The 20,953-nt window shown below is 38.2% G+C and overlaps 1 protein-coding gene across 1 annotated transcript; it reads left to right on the forward strand.

Annotated features, from left to right (window-relative positions):
* Positions 1-17,805: 17,805 nt before the first annotated feature.
* LOC110601287 lies at positions 17,806-19,049 on the forward strand. Its single transcript, XM_021738370.2, has 2 exons — positions 17,806-18,758; positions 18,898-19,049. The coding sequence occupies exons 1-2, from the start codon at positions 17,990-17,992 to the stop codon at positions 19,002-19,004; spliced, it is 876 nt and encodes a 291-aa protein (XP_021594062.1). The 5' UTR covers positions 17,806-17,989; the 3' UTR covers positions 19,005-19,049.
* The last annotated feature ends 1,904 nt before the right edge of the window (positions 19,050-20,953 follow it).

The raw sequence follows: 20,953 nt of genomic DNA on the forward strand, positions 1-20,953 counted from the left end.
TGATAGGAAAGAAGGGTTCTCAAAGATCATGAGTTCAATTTACTTTCTAAGAAGAAAGTGCTATATATTAAGAAAAAAACGTGGAATCCTCACAAAATAACAGGTGAATCCCCATTTATTGTTTTATTTGGTTTGCCACAGTGATACAATCTGCTCCCATTTTGTTATATGATGAATATCATAATCTATAAATTATATAATTTTTCTTGTAAATATATTTTATAATTTGATTGAATAATTATTTATATCATTTTTAAATAATTTTTTAAATTTATATAATTGCATGCTTTTTTATTCAAATGTAACTTAAAACTCATTAAAAAAATAACGATCATAAATTCATATTTTTTATTTAAAAATAAAATTTATACGTTATATTATTTCATTTATTGTATTTTTTTATTATGAAATTAAATTTTAAAAATTAATCTGATATAATTAAAAATTAAAAATTAAATATTGATAAATATATGGAAATTTAAATAATACTAATAATATATCATTTTAGTATACAATAAAAGTCTAATGATAAGAAAGTTAAATAATATTATTATCGATATTAATTAATTAATTTAAATTACAAATATTATTTAACACTTAAAATATTACAATTAAAATAAAAATAAAAATATAAACACATAAATGCACGTGCAACGCAGTCCAAGAAAAAACTAGTAAGTAAAAATAATTTGATTCTATTAAAATAACTCAATTATTTTTCTTGCAAAACAATACACATTTCAATTGAAAGGAAAAAAGAAAAAAGAGTGATGAGAATATAATAAATATTTTTTTTCATTGTTTAAATTAATAAATAACAATACATTATTATGCGATCATTTGATTAAATTATTATATTTCAAAAAAAATAAAAAAAAGTTACGAAATAAATAATTGGTAAATTATCATAATTTATTTTAATGATATTTTTTTATAATTTAATTAATAAATTTCATTATTTTTATGATACATATCGCATGTAATAAAATAACTAATTATATTAAAACGGTGAAAACTTTAAATTAAACTCTCGTCTCATATAGATACTCTCTTTTATTGCACTTTCAAATATAAATATTTTCAGGAGATTTTCTTGGAGCTGACTGTGGTCGCAATCCAAGCTTTGTATAGAGAAGAATTTGCCGTGCTAAAGAATCAATTTTGGACGGTTTGAGATGGAGAAATGGTTCGGGTCTGAAGGTAGATTTTTGGAAAAATCCATGAATTCCAAACGAGCACTCTTTTATGTGCAATCGGAAGTTGTTGAAGATTTTGAACATGTTCAAGTGTCGGATTTAATTTGGGAAGACCGCCAGTATTAGAATATTTCATTACTGAACGGGTTGTTTAGCCCTCAGACAATAGCCAAATTATGAATATTCCACTTTCAAGGCGTCAAGTGGATGACAAGTTGATTTGGCACGCCTTTAAAGATGGCAAGTATTCGGTAAAATTAAGGTATAAGCATATTATGGAGTGCTTGTTTTGCTGAAGGCTCGAATGTTATCCCCATTTTGGAAAGTCCTGTGGAAGATAAAGGTTCCTCCAAAAGTGACGCAATTTAGATGGCGGTGTGGTTGTGGAATTCTACCTAGTAAAACTGTTCTTGCGTAGTGAGATGTGTCGTTAACTATGGGTTGATTTTTGTGGTGATAAGGAGTCGTTATTGCACGCGTTGATAGATTGTTCACATGCACAATTAGCTTGGAGTAGCAGTGTTGGGTTTGATAATTTTCTTGAGTTTGCTGTCCATTTGCATGCAACTCTAGGAAATGAAAGCTTTGAAGATTTTATGATGGTTGCTTGGAGTATATGGAGAGGAAAGAATAATTTTCGGTGGAATCAGCTGCAAGTATCCCCTTATTAGCTTGTGAAGATAATCTGTAAATAATTATAGCAGATTATATAATTATAAGCTAATTGATTGATATATAATTATTAGGAATTGACTTAATAAAATCTTGTAATCTCTATATATACCCACTTACTTCAATGAAAAAAAATATTGAAATTATTCAATTATTCTTTATTTTGTTTCATAGTATCAGAGTCATTCTCGTAGAGATTTAATTTTTTCTCTCTCGTCAAGTTTTAAAATTTTGGAGACTTAGGGCTCCTGTCCTTTTGTGTTACCCATCTAAGGTAATATTTGTCTCTCACCGTCCACCTAAGGAGGACGCCGAAGTTGCCTTGCGGCCCCCTTGTCAGATCTTTCATTTGCCGTTTGGGTGTTGGATGGAGGCGTTTTTTTTTACTATTCACTGGGTTAGGTTTTGTTATCTTCCTTTAATTCGTTTGAAGGTATAGGAGTATAAAATTTTGATTGAAATAGTTTTTGACAGTAAAACTCATATTATTAAAATTATTCCAATGTCTTCAGTAGCGGCTGAGACAGGTAAAACATGTCTTATTTTCTCTTCATATAAATGGGTCATTGATTCTGGTGCCACGGATCACATGACGGGTAATCCTCATGTTTTTACTAAATTTCGATCTCATAAAGCACCTTCTCCTATTATTATAGCTAATGGGTCAACCTATAATGTTGAGAGTTCTGGAACTGGTAAACCTACTCCTTCTATTATCCTATCATCTGTGCTAAGTTTACCTAATCTTACCTTTAATTTAATCTCTGTGAGTAAACTTGCCAAAGACCTAAATCGCTGTGTTTCTTTTTTTCTTGATTATTATCTCATTCAGAATCTTGTGACAAAATAGATTATTGGTAAAGGATATGTATCTGGGGTCTCTACATTTTGGATGCATGGGTACCTCAGTCTGTTGCTTGCTCCAGTGTCGTGTCTCCGTTTGAAGCACATTGTCAGTTGGGACACTTTTCTTTACCGATTTTGAAGAAGTTATGCCCTCAATTTCATAAGGTGTCTTACTAGAATGTGAGTCATGTCATTTTGCAAAACATCATCAAACCCCTTTAAGTCCTAGAGTTAATAAACGAGCTGAGTCTGCTTTTGAATTAGTTCATTCAGATGTTTGGGGCCCATGTCCGGTTGGATCTAAGACTGGATTCAAATATTTTACTACTTTTGTGGATGATTACTCTAGAATGACTTTGATTTATTTTATGAAGCATCATTCAGAAGTGTTTTCTTATTTTTCTGCCTTTTGTGCTGAAATCAATACTCAATTTAATGTTTCTGTGAAAATTTTGCGGAGCGACAATGCTAAAAAATATATGTCAGAATCATTCCAGGCTTATATGACTCAATATGGTATTCTTCACCAATCTTCATGTGTGGATACACCCGCTCAAAATGGGGTAGCTGAAAGGAAGAATCGACATCTCTTTAAAACTGCTAGAGCTCTATTGTTTCAAATGCAAGTTCCTAAGCAATTTTGGGCTGATGTTGTCTCTACTGCGTGCTTCCTCATTAATCGCATGCCCTCTGCAGTACTAAACGGTAATACACCTTATAATGTCCTCTTTCCTAAGAAGCTATTATTTCCTCTCGAACCACGACTGTTTGGCTGTACTTGCTATGTTTGGAATGTCATACCTCATGTGACTAAACTTGATCCTAAAGCTTTGAAGTGCATTTTCTTAGGATATTCTCGCCTTCAGAAGGGGTATCAGTATTACTCTCTAGACCTCAACAAGTATCTGGTCTCAACAGATGTAGTTTTTTTCGAGCAAGTTCCTTTTTATCCTGTTGCACAAACCTCTACTGATCAAGAGAATGATGATGAGTGGCTCATCTATAGAATCATACCTGATGGTGGGACCTCTTCGAGTATACCTTCTGCTGTATAATTTGATGGTAACATTTCTCCTAATACTCAGTGTAACGACCCGAAAATCGGACAGCTACTGGCGCTAGGATCCAGATCGGCTTAAGGCCGCCGGGACCCATAGCAAGCCAAACATTCATCCTGTGAACCTGTTTAATCCCATACATGATCAACAACATACATAAAAATTTTTGAACTTTTCTTTCATTTATTCATCAAACTCAACCTGTGCATGCACTATACATTACATAGTCATAAACATTAACCCCTCCTTGGAGTCCTCATCAATGCTCCAATAGGGCGACATAACATACATTGAGTTTGGTTAACCATAGTCATTCATTAAAATCATTACACTTAAAAGATCATGTAAACAAAGGGGATTAACACAACTAGGGTCAAGCACAACTATAACCTCAATAGACATCATTACATATCATTTCTATACTATACTTTTACATTACAATATATTCATGTCCACAGCTAGCTATTACGTGACCATAACTTCATTACTCCTGCTGACCTCCTAGTCTACCCTGTACCTGTAATCCTGGGGGTTAAGGGAGAGGGGTGAGCTACTAGAGCCCAGTGAGCAGAATGATAAAACATTTTATTTAGACATTTGATATTATGGAATGCATCACATCACAACTAATCACATCAAGGATGAATTTGTCACCCATAGCCCTCTAAGTGGTCCAACTGTGCCAGGGGCATAGAATGGGCCTCACTGGTCTTTCTCTTACATAACATATCATAACATAACATTCCAACTATGCCAGGGGCGTAGAATGGGCCTCGCTGGTCTTTCTTTCACATAGTGCCAGGGGCGTAGAATGGACCTCACTGGTCTTCCATACCGTATCATATCATACCATATCATATAATGGGAGGGCTAAAGGATCATTCAACATTCATCCACATCATCAACATATTATGCAATGCAACATATTCGTGAATTCTAATGCAAACAATCTAATATATCTCATGGCATTTATGATGCGTGAATCATGCTAAGAATAAATTTATTTACTTTAAAACATAAAGAGTTTATTCCACTCACCTCTGGCTGAAGCTCTACTGACTCTGAAGCGACCGACTCACTGCTGGGGTCCTCGGTTCCTCGGGTCCGAACCTACACAGGTGAACTCAAATGAGGGACCAAACATACATACACATGACTCTAAAATACTCCCCAAAAACCCCTTAAAACACCTCAAAACATCCATGGAAAACATGCAAAGGAAGGCTGAACAGGGCACTTTCGGCGGCAGGTTCGGCGGCCGAAAGTCCCTCCAGAGCCGAAAGTCATGCACCTTCGGCGGTACTTTCGGCGGCCGAAGGTTCCCTCCAGAGACGAAACTCATGCATGTTCGGCGGCACCTTCGGCGGCCGAAAGTCCCTTCTAGAGCCGAAAGTCATCTTTCGGGGGCAGGGTTCGGCAGCCGATTCATGCTACCACAGGCAGGTTCGACGGCCGAAAGAACCTTCGGCTGCCGAACCTGGTTTCTCCCAAAAGGGCAGAAACTTGGTTCCAACATGCATAACGCCTCCCAACTCATTCAATCATGCATTTTCCTATTCTACAACATGCATACTCAAGCATACAAGCTCCTAGGGGCTTCAAACTATCCTAAACCCCAACTACAACACATCACAAGCATCTCAGCAACCTATATTGTTCATAAACTTACATAAACTCATAAACATAACAATAACCTATCATGCATTTCTACCCCATAGATCCTCATAAAACTAGTTTAAAACATGCAAGAAAGGTTGGATCTGAGCTTACCTCTTGAAGATCGAGAGGAGAGATGATTCTAGCTTGGAGGTAGGGAGAAATCCACTCTTTGGTCTCCAAGCTTCCAAACTTGCTCTTTTTGCTCAAATCTCTTCAAATCAACATAAAGCTTGTTAAAACGTGGAAGATCGGAGGAAAAACATCAAAAACAAACCAAAGGAGAGCATGAACTCACCGTGGCCGAAAATGGGGAGAAAACTCGCCCGTTTCGGCCATGGAGCTCTTATATAGGGCTGGCAAACCACCTTTAGGCAGCCGAACGTGCCTCCACATCTCATGCAAGTTCGGCGGCCGAACATGAGGTTCAACGGCCGAACCTTTGAGATTTTTGGAAGCCTAACTTGCCCCCCTAAACCATCCAATGTTCGGCGGCCGAACTTGAGGTTCGGTGGCCGAACCTGGAAATGTCTCCTTGGTCTTTTCCATTTAAAACTCAATTTCCCTTTTACTTAAAACCGTGAAATACATTAAAACATTTATGAAAATATGATTTTCCCCTTCTAGAGGTTTCCGACATCCGAGATTCCACCGGACGATAGGAATTCCGATGCCGGAGTCTAGCCGGGTATTACATTCTTCCCCCCTTAAGAACATTCGTCCCCGAATGTTCACCAAACAAACATAGCATGGCATAAAACATAAACATTCCTATAAAGCACATAAAAACTCACCTTAGAAGAGATGAGGATATTGTCGTAGCATAGACTCCCGTGTCTCCCAGGTACACTCTTCGATGTTGTGGTGATTCCAAAGGACTTTCACCATCGGGATTTCCTTGTTTCTTAGCTTTCTGATCTGGGTGTCTAGGATCCGTACTGGCTGCTCAACATAGGTGAGATCCTCTTGGATCTCCACATCAGGCTCATTAAGAACCTTGCCCGGATCTGACACGAACTTTCTCAACATAGAAACATGGAAAACCGGATGGATTCTTTCCATTGAAGCAGGCAAGTCCAGCTTGTACGATACATTTCCAATCTTCTGTAAGATCTCAAAGGGTCCGATGTACCGTGGAGCTAGCTTACCTTTCTTCCCAAACCGAATCACCCCTTTCATTGGAGACACCTTGAGCAATACCAAATCCCCCTCCTGAAACTCTACTAGCCTTCTGCGGATGTCTGCATAACTCTTCTGCCTGCTTGCAGCAGTCTTGATCCTTTCTCTGATTATGGGCACCACTCTGCTGGTAATCTCTACTAGTTCAGGCCCTGCCAAGGCCTTTTCTCCAACTTCCTTCCAACAGACAGGCGACCTGCACTTCCTTCCATACAAAACTTCATATGGAGCCATCCCTATGCTAGCATGATGGCTGTTATTGTAGGCAAACTCCACTAAAGGCAGATGCTGCCTCCAAGAACCGCCAAAGTCTAACACACACATTATGTGCATATCCTCGATGATCTGGATGGTCCTCTCTGACTGTTCGTCAGTCTGTGGATGGAAAGCAGTGCTAAAATCCAATCTTGTGCCCATAGCACTTTGCAAACTCTGCTAAAATCTGGATGTGAACTGAGGTCCTCTGTCCGACACTATAGACACTGGAACCCCATGCAACCTTACTATTTCTTCCACATAAACCTGTGCCAACTTATCCACAGAGTAAGTACTCCTAACAGGGATGAAGTGAGCAGATTTAGTCAGTCTGTCCACAATCACCCATATGGAGTCTAACCTGTTGGACGCTGCCGGTAAGCCCACTACAAAATCCATAGCTATGTTCTCCCATTTCCACTCTGGAATCGGCAGTGGGTTAAGCATTCCAACCGGCTTCTGATGTTTCAGTTTCACCCTCTGGCAAACTTCACAGGCGGACACAAACTGTGCCACTTCTTTCTTCATGGCTGGCCACCAATACACTCTTTTCAGATCCTGATACATCTTGGTGGCTCCAGGGTGAACACTGTATCTTGCATTATGAGCTTCACTCATAATGTCTCCTTTCAGATTGATGTCATCTGGTACACATAGTCGATTCCCAAAGCGGAGGATCCCTTGGTTGTCAAATCTAAACTCTGCATTATTGCCTGACTGAACAGTCCTGGCAATTTTAACTAACTCAGGGTCCTCATGCTGTTTCTGAGCCACCTGCTCCAGAAACACTGGTGTCACTCGCATCTGTGCTATCAATGCACCTGTACCAGACAACTCAAGTTGTAGCCCTTCGTCGATGAGCTTATAAAACTCCATCATCACTGGTTTTCTCTCTGCTGATATATGGGACAAACTGTCAAGTGATTTCCAGCTTAGGGCGTCTGCCACAACATTCGCCTTACCCGGATGATACTGGATCCTGCAATCATAGTCACTGAGCAGTTCCACCCATCTTCTCTGTCTCAAATTTAGCTCTTTCTGACTCAAGATGTACTGTAAACTCTTGTGATCTGTGAAGATCTCGCATTTAACCCCATAAAGGTAATGCATCCACATCTTAAGTGCAAAGATAACTGCCGCCATCTCTAGGTCAGGGGTGGGGTAATTCAACTCGTGCTTCTTCAGCTGCCTAGAAGCATAAGCAATCACCTTGTCGTTCTGCATCAAAACACAACCCAATCCCACTCGAGACGCATCACAGAACACTGTGAAGTCCTCATTACTGACTAGCAGAGCTAACACCGGTGCTGATGTTAATCTTCTCTTTAGCTCTTCAAAGCTCTCTTCACACTAGTCCGACCACATGAACTTCTGATTTTTCTTAGTCAGTTTGGTCATAGGAGCAGCTATCTTGGAGAAGTCCTGAACGAACCTCCTGTAGTAACCTGCCAAACCCAAAAAACTTTTAATCTCAGTCATTGTAGTGGGTCTGGGCCAGTTAGCTACAGCTTCTATCTTCTTGGGGTCTACCTCAATGCCTTCTACTGATACCACATGCCCCAAGAATGAAATGCTCCTTAACCAAAACTCACACTTAGAGAACTTGGCATATAACCCATGCTCTCTCAGTGTCTGCAGAACTGTCCTCAGATACTGGGCATGCTCCTCTGCATCTCTGGAGTACACTAAGATATCATCGATGAAGACAATAACAAAGTGATCCAGATACTCGCTGAAAACTCTATTCATGAGATCCATGAATGTTGCAGGGGCATTAGTCAACCCGAACGGCATTACTAAGAACTCATAATACCCATATCTGGTCCTGAAAAGCTGTCTTTGGCACATCTGCTTCTCTGACTCTCAACTGATGATAACCGAATCTCAGATCTATTTTAGAGAAACAACCTGCTCCAGCTAGCTGGTCAAATAGATCATCGATCCTAGGCAGGGGATACTTATTCTTGGTAGTAACCTTGTTCAACTGCCTGTAGTCGATACAAAGTCGGAGGGATCCATCCTTCTTTCTGACAAAAAGCACTGGAGCACCCCAAGGTGAGGTACTAGGGCGGATGAAACCCTTATCTACCAATTCCTGCAGCTGCTCTTTCAGCTCTTTTAACTCTGCTGGTGCCATCCTGTAGGGAGGAATAGAGATCGGTCTGGTATCAGGCAGCAAGTCTATTTCAAACTCTATTTCCCTATCAGGTGGTAGTCCTGGAAGCTCGTCTGGGAAGACGTCTGGAAATTCTCGGACTACTGGTACTGAGGCTGGTTCCCTAACCTGGCTATCTAGCTCTCTCACATGAGCTAGAAACCCCTGACAACCCCTCCTAAGCAAACGACGAGCCTAAAGGGCTGAGATCAAACCTCTAGGTGTCCCCCTTCTGTCTCCTCTGAAGACACACTCTGACCCATCCTGGTCTCTGAGACTAACTACCTTGTCTCTACAGTCCAAGGTAGCACCATATGCAGATAGTCAATCCATCCTTAGAATGACATCAAAATCCGTCAAATCTAGAACCACCAGGTCAGTTGGAAGGCATCTACCCTCTATGAACACTGGACTGAAATGACAGACTGACTCTGCCACTGATGGGTCACACTTGGGTCCACTGACCCAGAGAAAACACTCTAACCCAGAGACTAACAGACCCAATCTCTCCACGGCTCTCGAAGCAATAAAGGAATGAGAAGCATTGGGGTCCATCAAAGCATACACCTCTGAACACCCAATGATGAGGTTACCTGACACCACTGTGTTCGACGTGTTTGCCTCCTCCTGTGTCACAGTGAAGATCCATGCTGGGGCTACCGGACCTTCACCTCGGGAACCTGCTGCTGAAGAAGAGGCTGACCCTTTCCCTCTGCCTCTGCCACTACTCTGAGGTATGGCTGGAGCTGCTGGCTGAGCTACACTGCCTGAGCTCATCTGTTGGGATGGTGCCATAAAGGTCGTTTGAGGATATTCCCGTGCAAAATGTCCCTCTTGCCCACACTTATAGCAGGCTGTAGATCCCATCCGACAAGCTCCTCTGTGCGGTCTCCCACATCTCATGCACACTGTACTGCCTGTGCCAGAGCTTGAGCCACTACCCATTCCCAGACTCGACTTGATCTTGTTCCAGAACTTGCCCTTCCTAGCTTTAAACTTTTCTCCCTTCTTGCTGCCAGAAGCTACTGCACTGGGGTCTTAGAACCCGAAGACTGTGCCATATGCTGTTTTACTGTTCCCTGAATAATGGCACTCGCCTCCATCTTCCTGGCGGCATCCACTATAGAGTGGAAACTCTCTTTCTCGGCTGGAAGAATCAAGGAGGAATACCTGGGATGCAGTCTCATGGTATATCTCCTTGCCTTCTTCTGGTCAGTGTCATAAGCCTGACCCACATACTGAAGCAGATCCAGGAACGTGTCTGTGTATTCATCTACACTCATCTCTTCAGTCTGCCTCAATTGCTCAAATTCTATTACTTTCATCTCCCTGGAACTGTCAGGAAAAGCCCACCCAGCAAATTCCTTGGCGAACTCTTCCCATGACATGCTGTCCAACCTGGGTTCCACATAACTCTTGAACCACTCTCGAGCTTTCTTGCATTTGAGTGTGAACCCCGCCATCTCAATGGCTCTGCTATCATCAGCTCTTAACTCATCGGTTATCATCTTAACCGTTCTGAGGTACTCAAATGGATCATCTCCCGTATTGAATTTGGGAGCATCCAATTTCAGGTACTCTGTCATTTTCACTTTACTTCCCCCAGCTGAGTTAGGTTGAGGTGCTTGGACAACAGGGGTTACTAGTTCTGGGTCTGGTGGTGGAGGTACTGAATTTGGATCTGGGTATGCTGAACTGGGATGGAAAGGTGTGGGTGGATACATGGGATATGGTGGGTAAAAAGGAGGATAAGGCATATAAGGCATATAGGTAGGATATGGGGTAAAACTCGAGTAATCCGACATACTCCCCATCGGATACCCTGGGCCCTGCGGAAAGGGTGGATAATGGGGTGGATAACCAAACCCCGAGGCCTGAGCGCCTCCCTGAGACTCTCCCATACCCTCTTCAGATCTGTCCATACCCATGCTTTCCTCTCTGCCCTGATCCACATCCATAGCTTCCCTCACTTCCTCTGACCTTCCTCCTCTATCTGTTCCTCTTCTGCTCTCGTCAAAAGACCTTCTAGGGTCCCTTGACGTACCCTCCCTGCTTGATCTCTGAGACCTCGCCCTTGGCAAAGTAGGAGGACGAGCATCTGAACCCTCATTCACTGGTGAGACTCCAGTCAATCGTGCAGATCGACGAGTTCCTCTCATTTTAGCTTACTGGAAAACAACACATAACAGCACACATCAGCATATATATACATCACATAACAACAATGCACATGTATAACTCATGGCATTTCACATCATCATATAGACAGGACTCAACATCCTATCCTAGTGGACATGATTTCCTAGTGTGCTTGACCAACTATAACCTCTATGAGCCCGACACTCTCTCTAGGTCCGACCATATGAACCTAGGGCTCTGATACCAATCTGTAACGACCCGAAAATCGAACCGCTACCGGCACTAGGATCCAGGTCGACTTAAGATCACCGGGACCCGTAGCAAGCCTGCTATACTCTCTGTGTACCTGTAAAATCCCATACATGATCACACATTTTCTGTAAAACATAAAAATTTTGCTCTGAACTAAGGCTCAACCTGTGCATGCACTATCTTTGTACTACAGAACCCCTTCCTAGAGCTTGCTCTAGACGGATTAAACTCATACATGTTAAGTCTGGTTTTCACATCCTCATAAAAACATTTACATAACAAATAAAACAGACCATGTATACAAAAGGGATTTACAATACATATGGATCAAGCACAATACTATACTCTATACAAGACTAATACATCTCTTTACAAATATTACATGTCCACACTATATTATTACAACTTTTTACTCTTCCTGAACCCTGCTGAACTTCCCCTGACCTCTGATCCTGCAAGACTGGGGTTAAAGGAGAGGGATGAGCTACTATAGCCCAGTGAGTAGAACAGATAAAACATGTTAATAAAACATGCTCACATGGAATGCATCACATCACAAGTAAATCACCCATCTCAGACGGACAGATTCAAAATTCCCTCTAAACTGTGCCCGGCCCGCGAAGGAGCTCCTCAGGACTTTATTCCGCACCCTCTGGTGCTCTATGCCCGGCCCTCTCAGGGCTCCTCAGGACTTTACTCCGAGGGCTAATGAATCCACTCTATGTCCGATCCGTACAAGCATAGAATAATGCAATGTGTCACATTAGTGTATTCTAGTGCACTCAATCTATTACATATCATGATGCATGAAACATGCTAAAAGCATTTAATTTCTCATATTAAAAGATTAAGTTTAGTTTAGTTCCACTCACCTCAGGCTACCTCTGAACTGACTCTGAATACTCTGAAGCAGTGCTCACTGCTGCTTTCTTCGGTTCCTCTGGTCCGTTCCTACACAGGTAAACTCAAATGAGGGACCAAACTAGCTCAAGAACAACTCTATAAAACTCCCCAAAACCCCCCCTAAAACATCCTAAAAGAATCAAGAAAAACATGCAAAAGAAGGCTGGACAGGACACTTTCGGCGGCAGGTTCGGCGGCCGAAAGTCCCTTCCAGAGCAAAAACTCAAGCACTTTCGGCGGCACTTCGGCTGCCGAAAGTCCTCTCCAGAGACGAAACTCATGCATGTTCGGCGGCACTTTCGGCGGCCGAAACTCCCCTCCAGAGCCGAAAGTCCAAACTTTCGGGGGCAAGCTTAGGCAAGCTTAGGCAGCCGAAACCGCCTCCTTAGCATGTTCGGCGGTCGAAACTGGGTTTGCCAGTAAGGCAGAACCCTGCTCTGCCTCATGCAAAACTTACCCAACCTCACTCAAACATGCAAACCACAATTCCACAACCTGCATATACTCAAGTATAGGCACAAAGGGGTCCAAAACTAACTTAAAACCCTAACAAACAACACAACTAAACACATAAGCATGCTTTGACCACAAATCAACCAAAACCTCAACTTTTCCTAAACATACATCTCTACCCATAAACTCCATAAAACCTTAAAAAAACATGCAAAGAAGTTCAGAATCTTCACTTACCTCTTACAAACAAGAAGATAAACGATCCCAACGTGGAGATATGAAGAAACTCTCTCTCAAAGTCTCCAACTTCAAAACTTTGGTTGATTTGCTCAAAAGCTTCAAAACAACATAAAATCCAGCAAAACTTTGCAAGATTTGAAGAAAATATGAAGATCACCCAAGGAAGAGCATGGTCTCACCTCTGTCTGTGAAAATGGAAGAAATCTTATCCATTCACCGACCTAGGGCCTTTTATAGGTGGCTGGCCAGACCACCTTCGGCGGCCTAACGTGATTCCAAACTCATGCATGTTGGGCGGCCGAACTTTACCTTCGGCGGCCGAACCTGGCAAATCTTCCTTGGTGCTTTTCTTTTAAAAACTCATTTCCTTTTACACTTAAAACATTAAAACATACCAAAACTCTTTAGAAAAACATAAATCTTACCCTTCTAGAGGATTCCGACATCCTGGATTCCACCGGAAAGTAGAATTTCGATGCCAGACTCTAGCCGGGTATTACACCAGTACCTGATGATACATGTCGCACACCAGAATCTTATTCGTCATCAGATCCACCACCGAGTGACCTTGACTTCCCCATTAGTATTCGTAAAGGTAAACGACAGTGTAAATCTATCTATTATGTTGCTAACTTTCTGTCTTATGATCATCTGTCTCCTTCTTTTACCTCCTTAATTGTCTCTCTAGATTTTATTTTTTTGCCAAAGACAATTAAAAAGGCTCTGTCTCATTCTGGATGGCATGATGTAATATTTGAGGAGATCAAGGCTCTATATGAAAATCATACTTGGGAACTAGTTGATTTACCCTCTGACAAGAATGCTATGGGCTGTAAATGGGTTTTTGCTATCAAAGTCAATCCAGATTGGTCCATAGCGAGGCTTAAGGCCCGTCTTGTCGCCAAAGGTTATGCCCAAACCTATGGCGTTGACTATTCTGACACTTTTTCTTCTGTGGCAAAAATGACTTCAGTTCGCTTGTTCATCTCCCTAGCTGCTTCTTAGCATTGACCTTTACACCAATTAGATATCAAGAATGCATTTTTACATGGTGACCTTTAGGAGGAGGTGTATATGGAGTAACCACCAGGGTTTGTTGCTCAGGGGGAGTATAGAAAAGTCTGCAATTTGAAGAAATCTTTGTATAGTTTGAAGCATAGTCTCCGTGCATGGTTTGGCAAGTTCAGTGAAGTTGTTCAAAAATTTGAGTTGAAAAAAAGCAAATGTGACCATTCAGTCTTCTATAGAAATTCAGATACTGGTATTATTCTCCTTATTGTATATATTAATGATATTGTCATTACAGGAAATGATAGTACATGATCTCTTCTCTCAAAAACTACTTGCATGCGAGTTTTCATGCCAAAGACTTGGGGTAGCTTAAGTATTTCTTAGGAGTCGAAGTCTTGAGGAGTAAAAAGAGAATTTTTCTATCTCAAAGGAATTATGTCCTTGACTTACTTGCATAAACTGGAAAGATAGGAGTTAAGCCATGTAGCACACCAATGATTTCTAATATATGTCTTACAAAAGATGATAGAGACCCTTATGATGATCCAGAGAGGTACAGGAGGTTGGTTGAAAAACTGAACTACCTTATGGTAATGACTCGACTAGATATTATTTTTGCAGTAAGCGTTGTAAGCCAGTTCATGTATGCACCTACGGTGAAATATTGGGCCGCTCTAGAACAAATTCTATGTTATCTAAAAGGGACTCCTGGACTCGGTATACTCTACAGAGATCATGGACATATTGCACTTAGAATGTTTTTCTGATGCTGATTGGGCAGATCCAAAAGTAATAAAAGGTCGACTACAGGCTACTGTATATTTGTTGGAGAAAACTTAGTGTATTGGAAAAGTAAGAAGCAAAATGTGGTATCCAGATTCAGTGTCGAGTCAGAATACAGGGTCATGGCTCAATCCACTTGTGAGATTATGTGGATAAATCATCTGCTGAAGGAAATTGGTATGGATGTTGTGTCACCCACGAAACTTTAGTGTGATAATCAGACTGCTCTTCACATTGCTTTCAATCCAGTATATCATGAACGGACTAAGCATATTGAAATTGATTGTCATTTCATTCATGAGAAGATTCAAAAAAATTTAATTTCCACCGGTTATGTGAAGACAGGAGAGCAACTGGGTGATCTACTCACCAAAGTTTTAAATGGGTCTCGAATATAATATCTTTCTAATAATTTAGACATAATAAATATCTATGTTCTAACTTGAGGGAGAGTATTAGAGCGTGAACATAATTTGTAAATAATTATAGGAGATTACGTAATTATATGATAATTGATTTATAGAGAATTATTAGAGGTTGGCTTAACAAGACCGTGTAATATTCTGTATATATATCCACTTACTTCAATAAAAAAAAATACTGAAATTACCCAATTATTCCGTATCTTGTTTCACTCCTCATGCGATGGTAACTGGTGCAGTCCAGTCGAAAACTGACTGGAATAAGGGTGGCGGGTGAATGTTAGTTGAACAATACCTGAAACTACTATTGTTTCTGCAGATTGAGTACAGCATGTTAACGGGGCTATTAAGTATAATGTCGATGCTTCTCTGAGATTAGCTCCGGCAGCAACGTCGTTTGGCTGGATAGAACGATGTTCGGATGTTGGGTTTGTAGAAGCTGATTCAGATTTATTGCCATGTTGTAGCCCAGAGGTTGCCGAAACTTTGGCTTTGAGATGTTTGTTGAGCTGGTTAAATAATAAACATTTAGAGCAACCATGTATGGTGGAATTGGATTCTCTCCAAGTTGTACAAGCAGTTTCTAGAGTTGAAGAAAGTGTCAATGAATATGGTCTAATGATTGAAGATTGCAAGGTGTTACTATCACAAATACCAGGAGTTACTTTGTCTGGGTTAGAAGGCATGCTAATGAAACAGCTCACGCATCAGCAAGTGATATTTCAGTTACAGCTAGCTTTTGTCATTGGATTTCAATTCCAGTTTATATTGCTCATATATTTAATTCTTAATGAATAAGATTCTCATTTTATGTAAAAACAAAAAAAATGTTAGGTAACATCTTTGTTAAAGTTTTTTTTTTTTTTTAAAAAAAAAGAATGCAACTATGTGATTAACATATTTTCAATAATAAAAATAACTATTTCAGTTTTATTTTAAAATCAAGTGGACTGCATTTTTCACCTTTATTTCGCTTGCAATATTTTCATTTGGATTATTCGATTTATTAAAAAAAAATCAGCATACTATTTAGTTATATAATTTTATTGATATTTATTAACTATAAATTTATTTTGACACATTGAGTAATTTTAAAGTATAAATTAAAAAAGTAATTTTGATTTTACAAAATAATTTTATTTTTATAAAATAATTAAATAAAATTATTTATATGATACGAAATTATTGTTTTTAGCGAATGTTTTTGTGATTTCAGTGATGAGCTAACCAGTTTGATGACTTTTGAGCTGGATCCAACAAAGCACTATTACGAAAGTGGTGAGGAAAATTAATTATTAGAATGGAAAATTTCAGGTATAATTTTTAAGGTGTGAATTGGTAGTAAGCTTATGGGGCTGAGACTTGGAGACTATCATTCAATTAACAATAGTAAGGCATGGGTTTATGTTTACCATCTTAATATATTTTAATAGTTTAAAGAAATTTCACTCTATTTAAATAAATATAATGCAAATTAATAAGATAAAAACAGCTCTTTACAAGAACAAAGCTCTCAAACTTAATACAAATAGAATGCAATTAATATATCTTTTCATTCCGCACAACATAATATAATTCCTTGTAATACAACTTTCCTTGTTGCCAATTGCCATAATATAAAATATTGGTATTAATTATCTGGGTTTTGCTTTTTCATAATAAATAATAGTTTGTATATTTATATTTATAATTATTTTTAAAAAATCTTTTTTTTCTTCTAAAAAAGTTATGGGATTTTTCTGAGATAAAAATTTTAAAACTGCCTTGTTTAAACCTTTTTCTTTCGTTTGAAACTCAATATATTAATAAATCTTGGCTAAATTTTTCCAAAAATAAAATGAAATTAATAACCGATTATATTTGTTATAGTCTATAAGAGAAAATTTATGAATTTTTATATTTATAGTGAAATTTTTTAATTTTAAATAAAAAAATATAAAATTTTAAATTTATTATAATTATAGTTATTTGTTAAATTAATTTTAATTAACTTACATAGTATTATAATAATTTTTTAAATTAATCAATAACTTTTATCACATAAATATTGATTAATTAGAATTAAATCTTAATTAAGATATTAAACTCTAATTTAATAAAATTTTAAAATTATATAATTAAAATACTCAAATCTCTTACTTAAATAATAATTTTAATTGAATATTTTAAGTAATTATAAATTTAAAATTTTAACTAAAATTTAACTTAAATTAATTAAATTATTTATATATTAAAAATAAAAATATGTGAGTTAATTTAAATTTAATTAAAATTAATTGCTTTAAATTTTTTTTATTTAAAATTAAAAAGTTTAACTATAAATACAAAACTCGTCAACTCGATATCCACTTGAGCCTATTGGGAAAAAAAGAAAAAAGAAAAAAAAAAAAAACTACAAAGAAAATCTTTAAGAACATGGCAACAAATGGGAATTGCAGGCTTTACAGGGCGGTGGGCCCGTGTGTTTGAAAAGTAAGAGCCAACTTTTTTCCCAATTTCAACCTGTGGACCCCAGCACCAGGCTGTCTCAACGGTCAAAAAGTCTTCTCAACTCATGGAGTAAATCCCGGATAAGCATCAACTTCAATTCTTTCGTTACAACCGATGAAGCCAAAATGATTCATCTTTCTGGTTCCGATTACATTCTTCCTTTTTTTTTTTTTTTTTTTTTTGGTGCCAAAGGTAGAATATCAGATTACATATTTCCCTTTGCTCTCCTCATTCCCACATATCAAATGTTTTGAGATAACCGGAAATTATAGCAAAGAAATGCATTCTCTACTCGCCATCTTCACTCTCATATTTACTGCCTCGACACTTCAACTACCACCTGCCCTCGCTCTTACTTCCTGCAGAACCTCCTGTGGCAGCATCGACATACGCTACCCTTTTGGCGTGGATGACGGGTGTGGGGCGCCGCAGTTTCGCGGCATGTTTAACTGCAGCAGTGACTTGTTCTTTACAACCCCTTCTGGCAGCTACAAAGTCCAGCACATCGACTACGACAAGAAAACTATGGTAGTTTACGATCCTGCCATGTCTACCTGCTCCATTCTTCAGCCTCACCATGACTTCGTTATGACTGAAATACAATCTTTCATAATCCGCCCAACTCCAGACACCGTTTTTGCTCTCCTCAACTGCTCTATTGACTCTCCAGTGCTTAACCACTACAAGAACCTTTGCTTCAACTTCTCTGAGCACTCCTGCGACGAGCTATATGGCTCGTGCAACGCTTTCAGAGTATTCCATTTGCTTACCAACAGTTCTCCGCCTTGTTGTTTTACTGGGTATGATACGGTGAAGTTTATGAGCATGAATATTTTGGACTGCTCCCATTATACTACTGTAATTAACGTCGATAACTTGAAGGGCATTGGACCCTTGGATTGGGTATATGGCATCAAACTATCCTTTAGCGTGCCAGACGCTGGATGTGAGCGGTGCTCACTGTCAGGTGGAACGTGTGGGTTTGACACAGAGACGGAGGGTATGGTTTGTCTTTGCTCTGCTTCCACTAATGCTACTAGAGAATGCGGTGAGAATTCGTTGAATACTTCTATTTTCTCTTCTCTAGTTGTTAGCAAAGACTTTGCTACCTAACGCGAGCCAAAGCTTGGAATTTTAGCAACTGTATACGATAATTTGCTAATCCTTATAATTGTTTTCTCTTTCAGCCGCAGGCAGTGTCACAGCAGGTGATGGCAGCAATAATTTTCCATGGAAATTTTGTTATGCACTTGTATTGATTTCGAGTGTTTTAATGATTCTACTGTGTAATTAGATTGTACGTACTCCCTTTTACCTATAATTTTTATTCCCTTTTCACACGGATAAAAAATATAGTTATTTTAATTAAATGATTAATTATTTTTATTAACTTTTTAATAATATTCATTTTAAATATAAAATAATTATATTGAATTTTATAAAAACATTAAAATTAATAATAATAATAATAATAAAGTTATTCTAATAATTATTAATAGAAATTATAAAAAATAATTTTTAATAATTCACCTTCTCAACTGTTAAATATTAGTATTTGTCCCATTCCTTATCCATCGAAAACTATTCATTTTAATTTCATTATTATACTTTAATATAAGTTGCCAAATAATTATTTAATTAGTAGCTCATATAATAATATTTATTGAAAAGAAGTTCAATTTGTAGAATCATTGCATAACTAAAAAAACAAAAACACCTGTGCAATGTGAATACAATAAACACTACTTAAAATTAATATTCCATACTTATTTTTTATGAAACTCATAATATTGTTCTATTTCTCAATCATTTTATAATAAAATTCAAAAAAAAGTGCTCATATAAATATTAATTTTTTAATTATTAATTATACACAAAAATTTATATATTAAAAAAACAATAAAAATAAGAAAAGTACGTGCTTGTATGAGTGTTAACTTTATAATCATTAATTATATATGAAGATGAATAATTTTTTTTATTTTAAATTCAATAATTTCATATATAATTAATAGCTGAAAAACGGAATAAGTGCTTTCATTGATCTCATCCAATTATTTATCTATTTATTCCAACTCATGAAATCATTTTTTTTTTCTTGGATTAAATAATCTAACACAGGAAAAAGTTATTTTCCTAATTTTGATATTTATTTTTCTTAATTTTAATAATTTAACATATAAACAGATATTTTTATTAACTTTCTCACGATTTATCATCACAATACATAAAATTTAAAGACAATGGGAAAGACTATATTGGCTATGTTATATACGTGTATTTTTTATCTTATAAATATAAATTGAATTTATTAATCTTTGATAACCATTGGGCCTCACGCGTCTAGATAGGAGGCTGGGCTCGCGAAGGCTGTCCCAGTCCAAGACTCAAGAAGTCTCCCTGCCGGGTCAGACCGAATTCTGCGGCCCAGACATAGCCTCAGAGAGCATACTGGGCCACTCACAAGCCCAAGTACCCCATCCACAAGACCCAGTCACCTCGCAGCTTCATCTGCATGTGCGCCGGGAGAATTAAGTGGTCGTCTAACGTGGAAGAGACGTCTGACACCATTCGTACTTACAGATTTGCCCGACAGAGATACTGTAGCAAAGAGACCGTTAGGTATGGTTAGGAGACGAAGGAAAAAAGGATAAAAAGAGAGGGGATGCTCTCCTCAAGATCTAAACTTAGAAAAATTATTATAAACCTTATTTTTTGGATTTCAGAATATTAATTTTAAAAGAAAAATTGAATTTATTGAAAGAGAAAGAAATTATAGATATAGCGGAAGGGAGAACTTTTTAGCTTTGTTTTGAGAAAATATGGATGTCGAGAGTTGTCGTGCTTCTACTACGCTCTGTCAGTTTTCGAAGATTACCGATGTTAAATGGATCAACCAGAGGCGAGATATAACAAGTTAAATGTGTGGATTGCATTAAAGAACCTCCTGCCAATACGGCTCATCGAGGTGGTCTCATCCGGGATGAAAAGGGAGAATGGATCGCAATTAGATTCAGGGTAACCCTCGGTCACACGTCCATCTTAGATGCAGAACTGGGAGCCATTCTGGAAGGCATCAAACTTGCAGCTGATTTGAAAATTACTAATTTGTTGGTTGAGAGTGATTCTCAAGAGGCGGTTTATATTATTGCCAAAAGGAAGCAAAACCTGACAAGCACTGTCCACAGCATCCACGGGGTTGATATACCCAAGCTGGAATATAGAGATTCATCATGTGTTTGT

Source organism: Manihot esculenta, chromosome 15 (genome assembly GCF_001659605.2).
Source record: "Manihot esculenta cultivar AM560-2 chromosome 15, M.esculenta_v8, whole genome shotgun sequence".
NCBI classification, from domain to species: domain Eukaryota; kingdom Viridiplantae; phylum Streptophyta; class Magnoliopsida; order Malpighiales; family Euphorbiaceae; genus Manihot; species Manihot esculenta.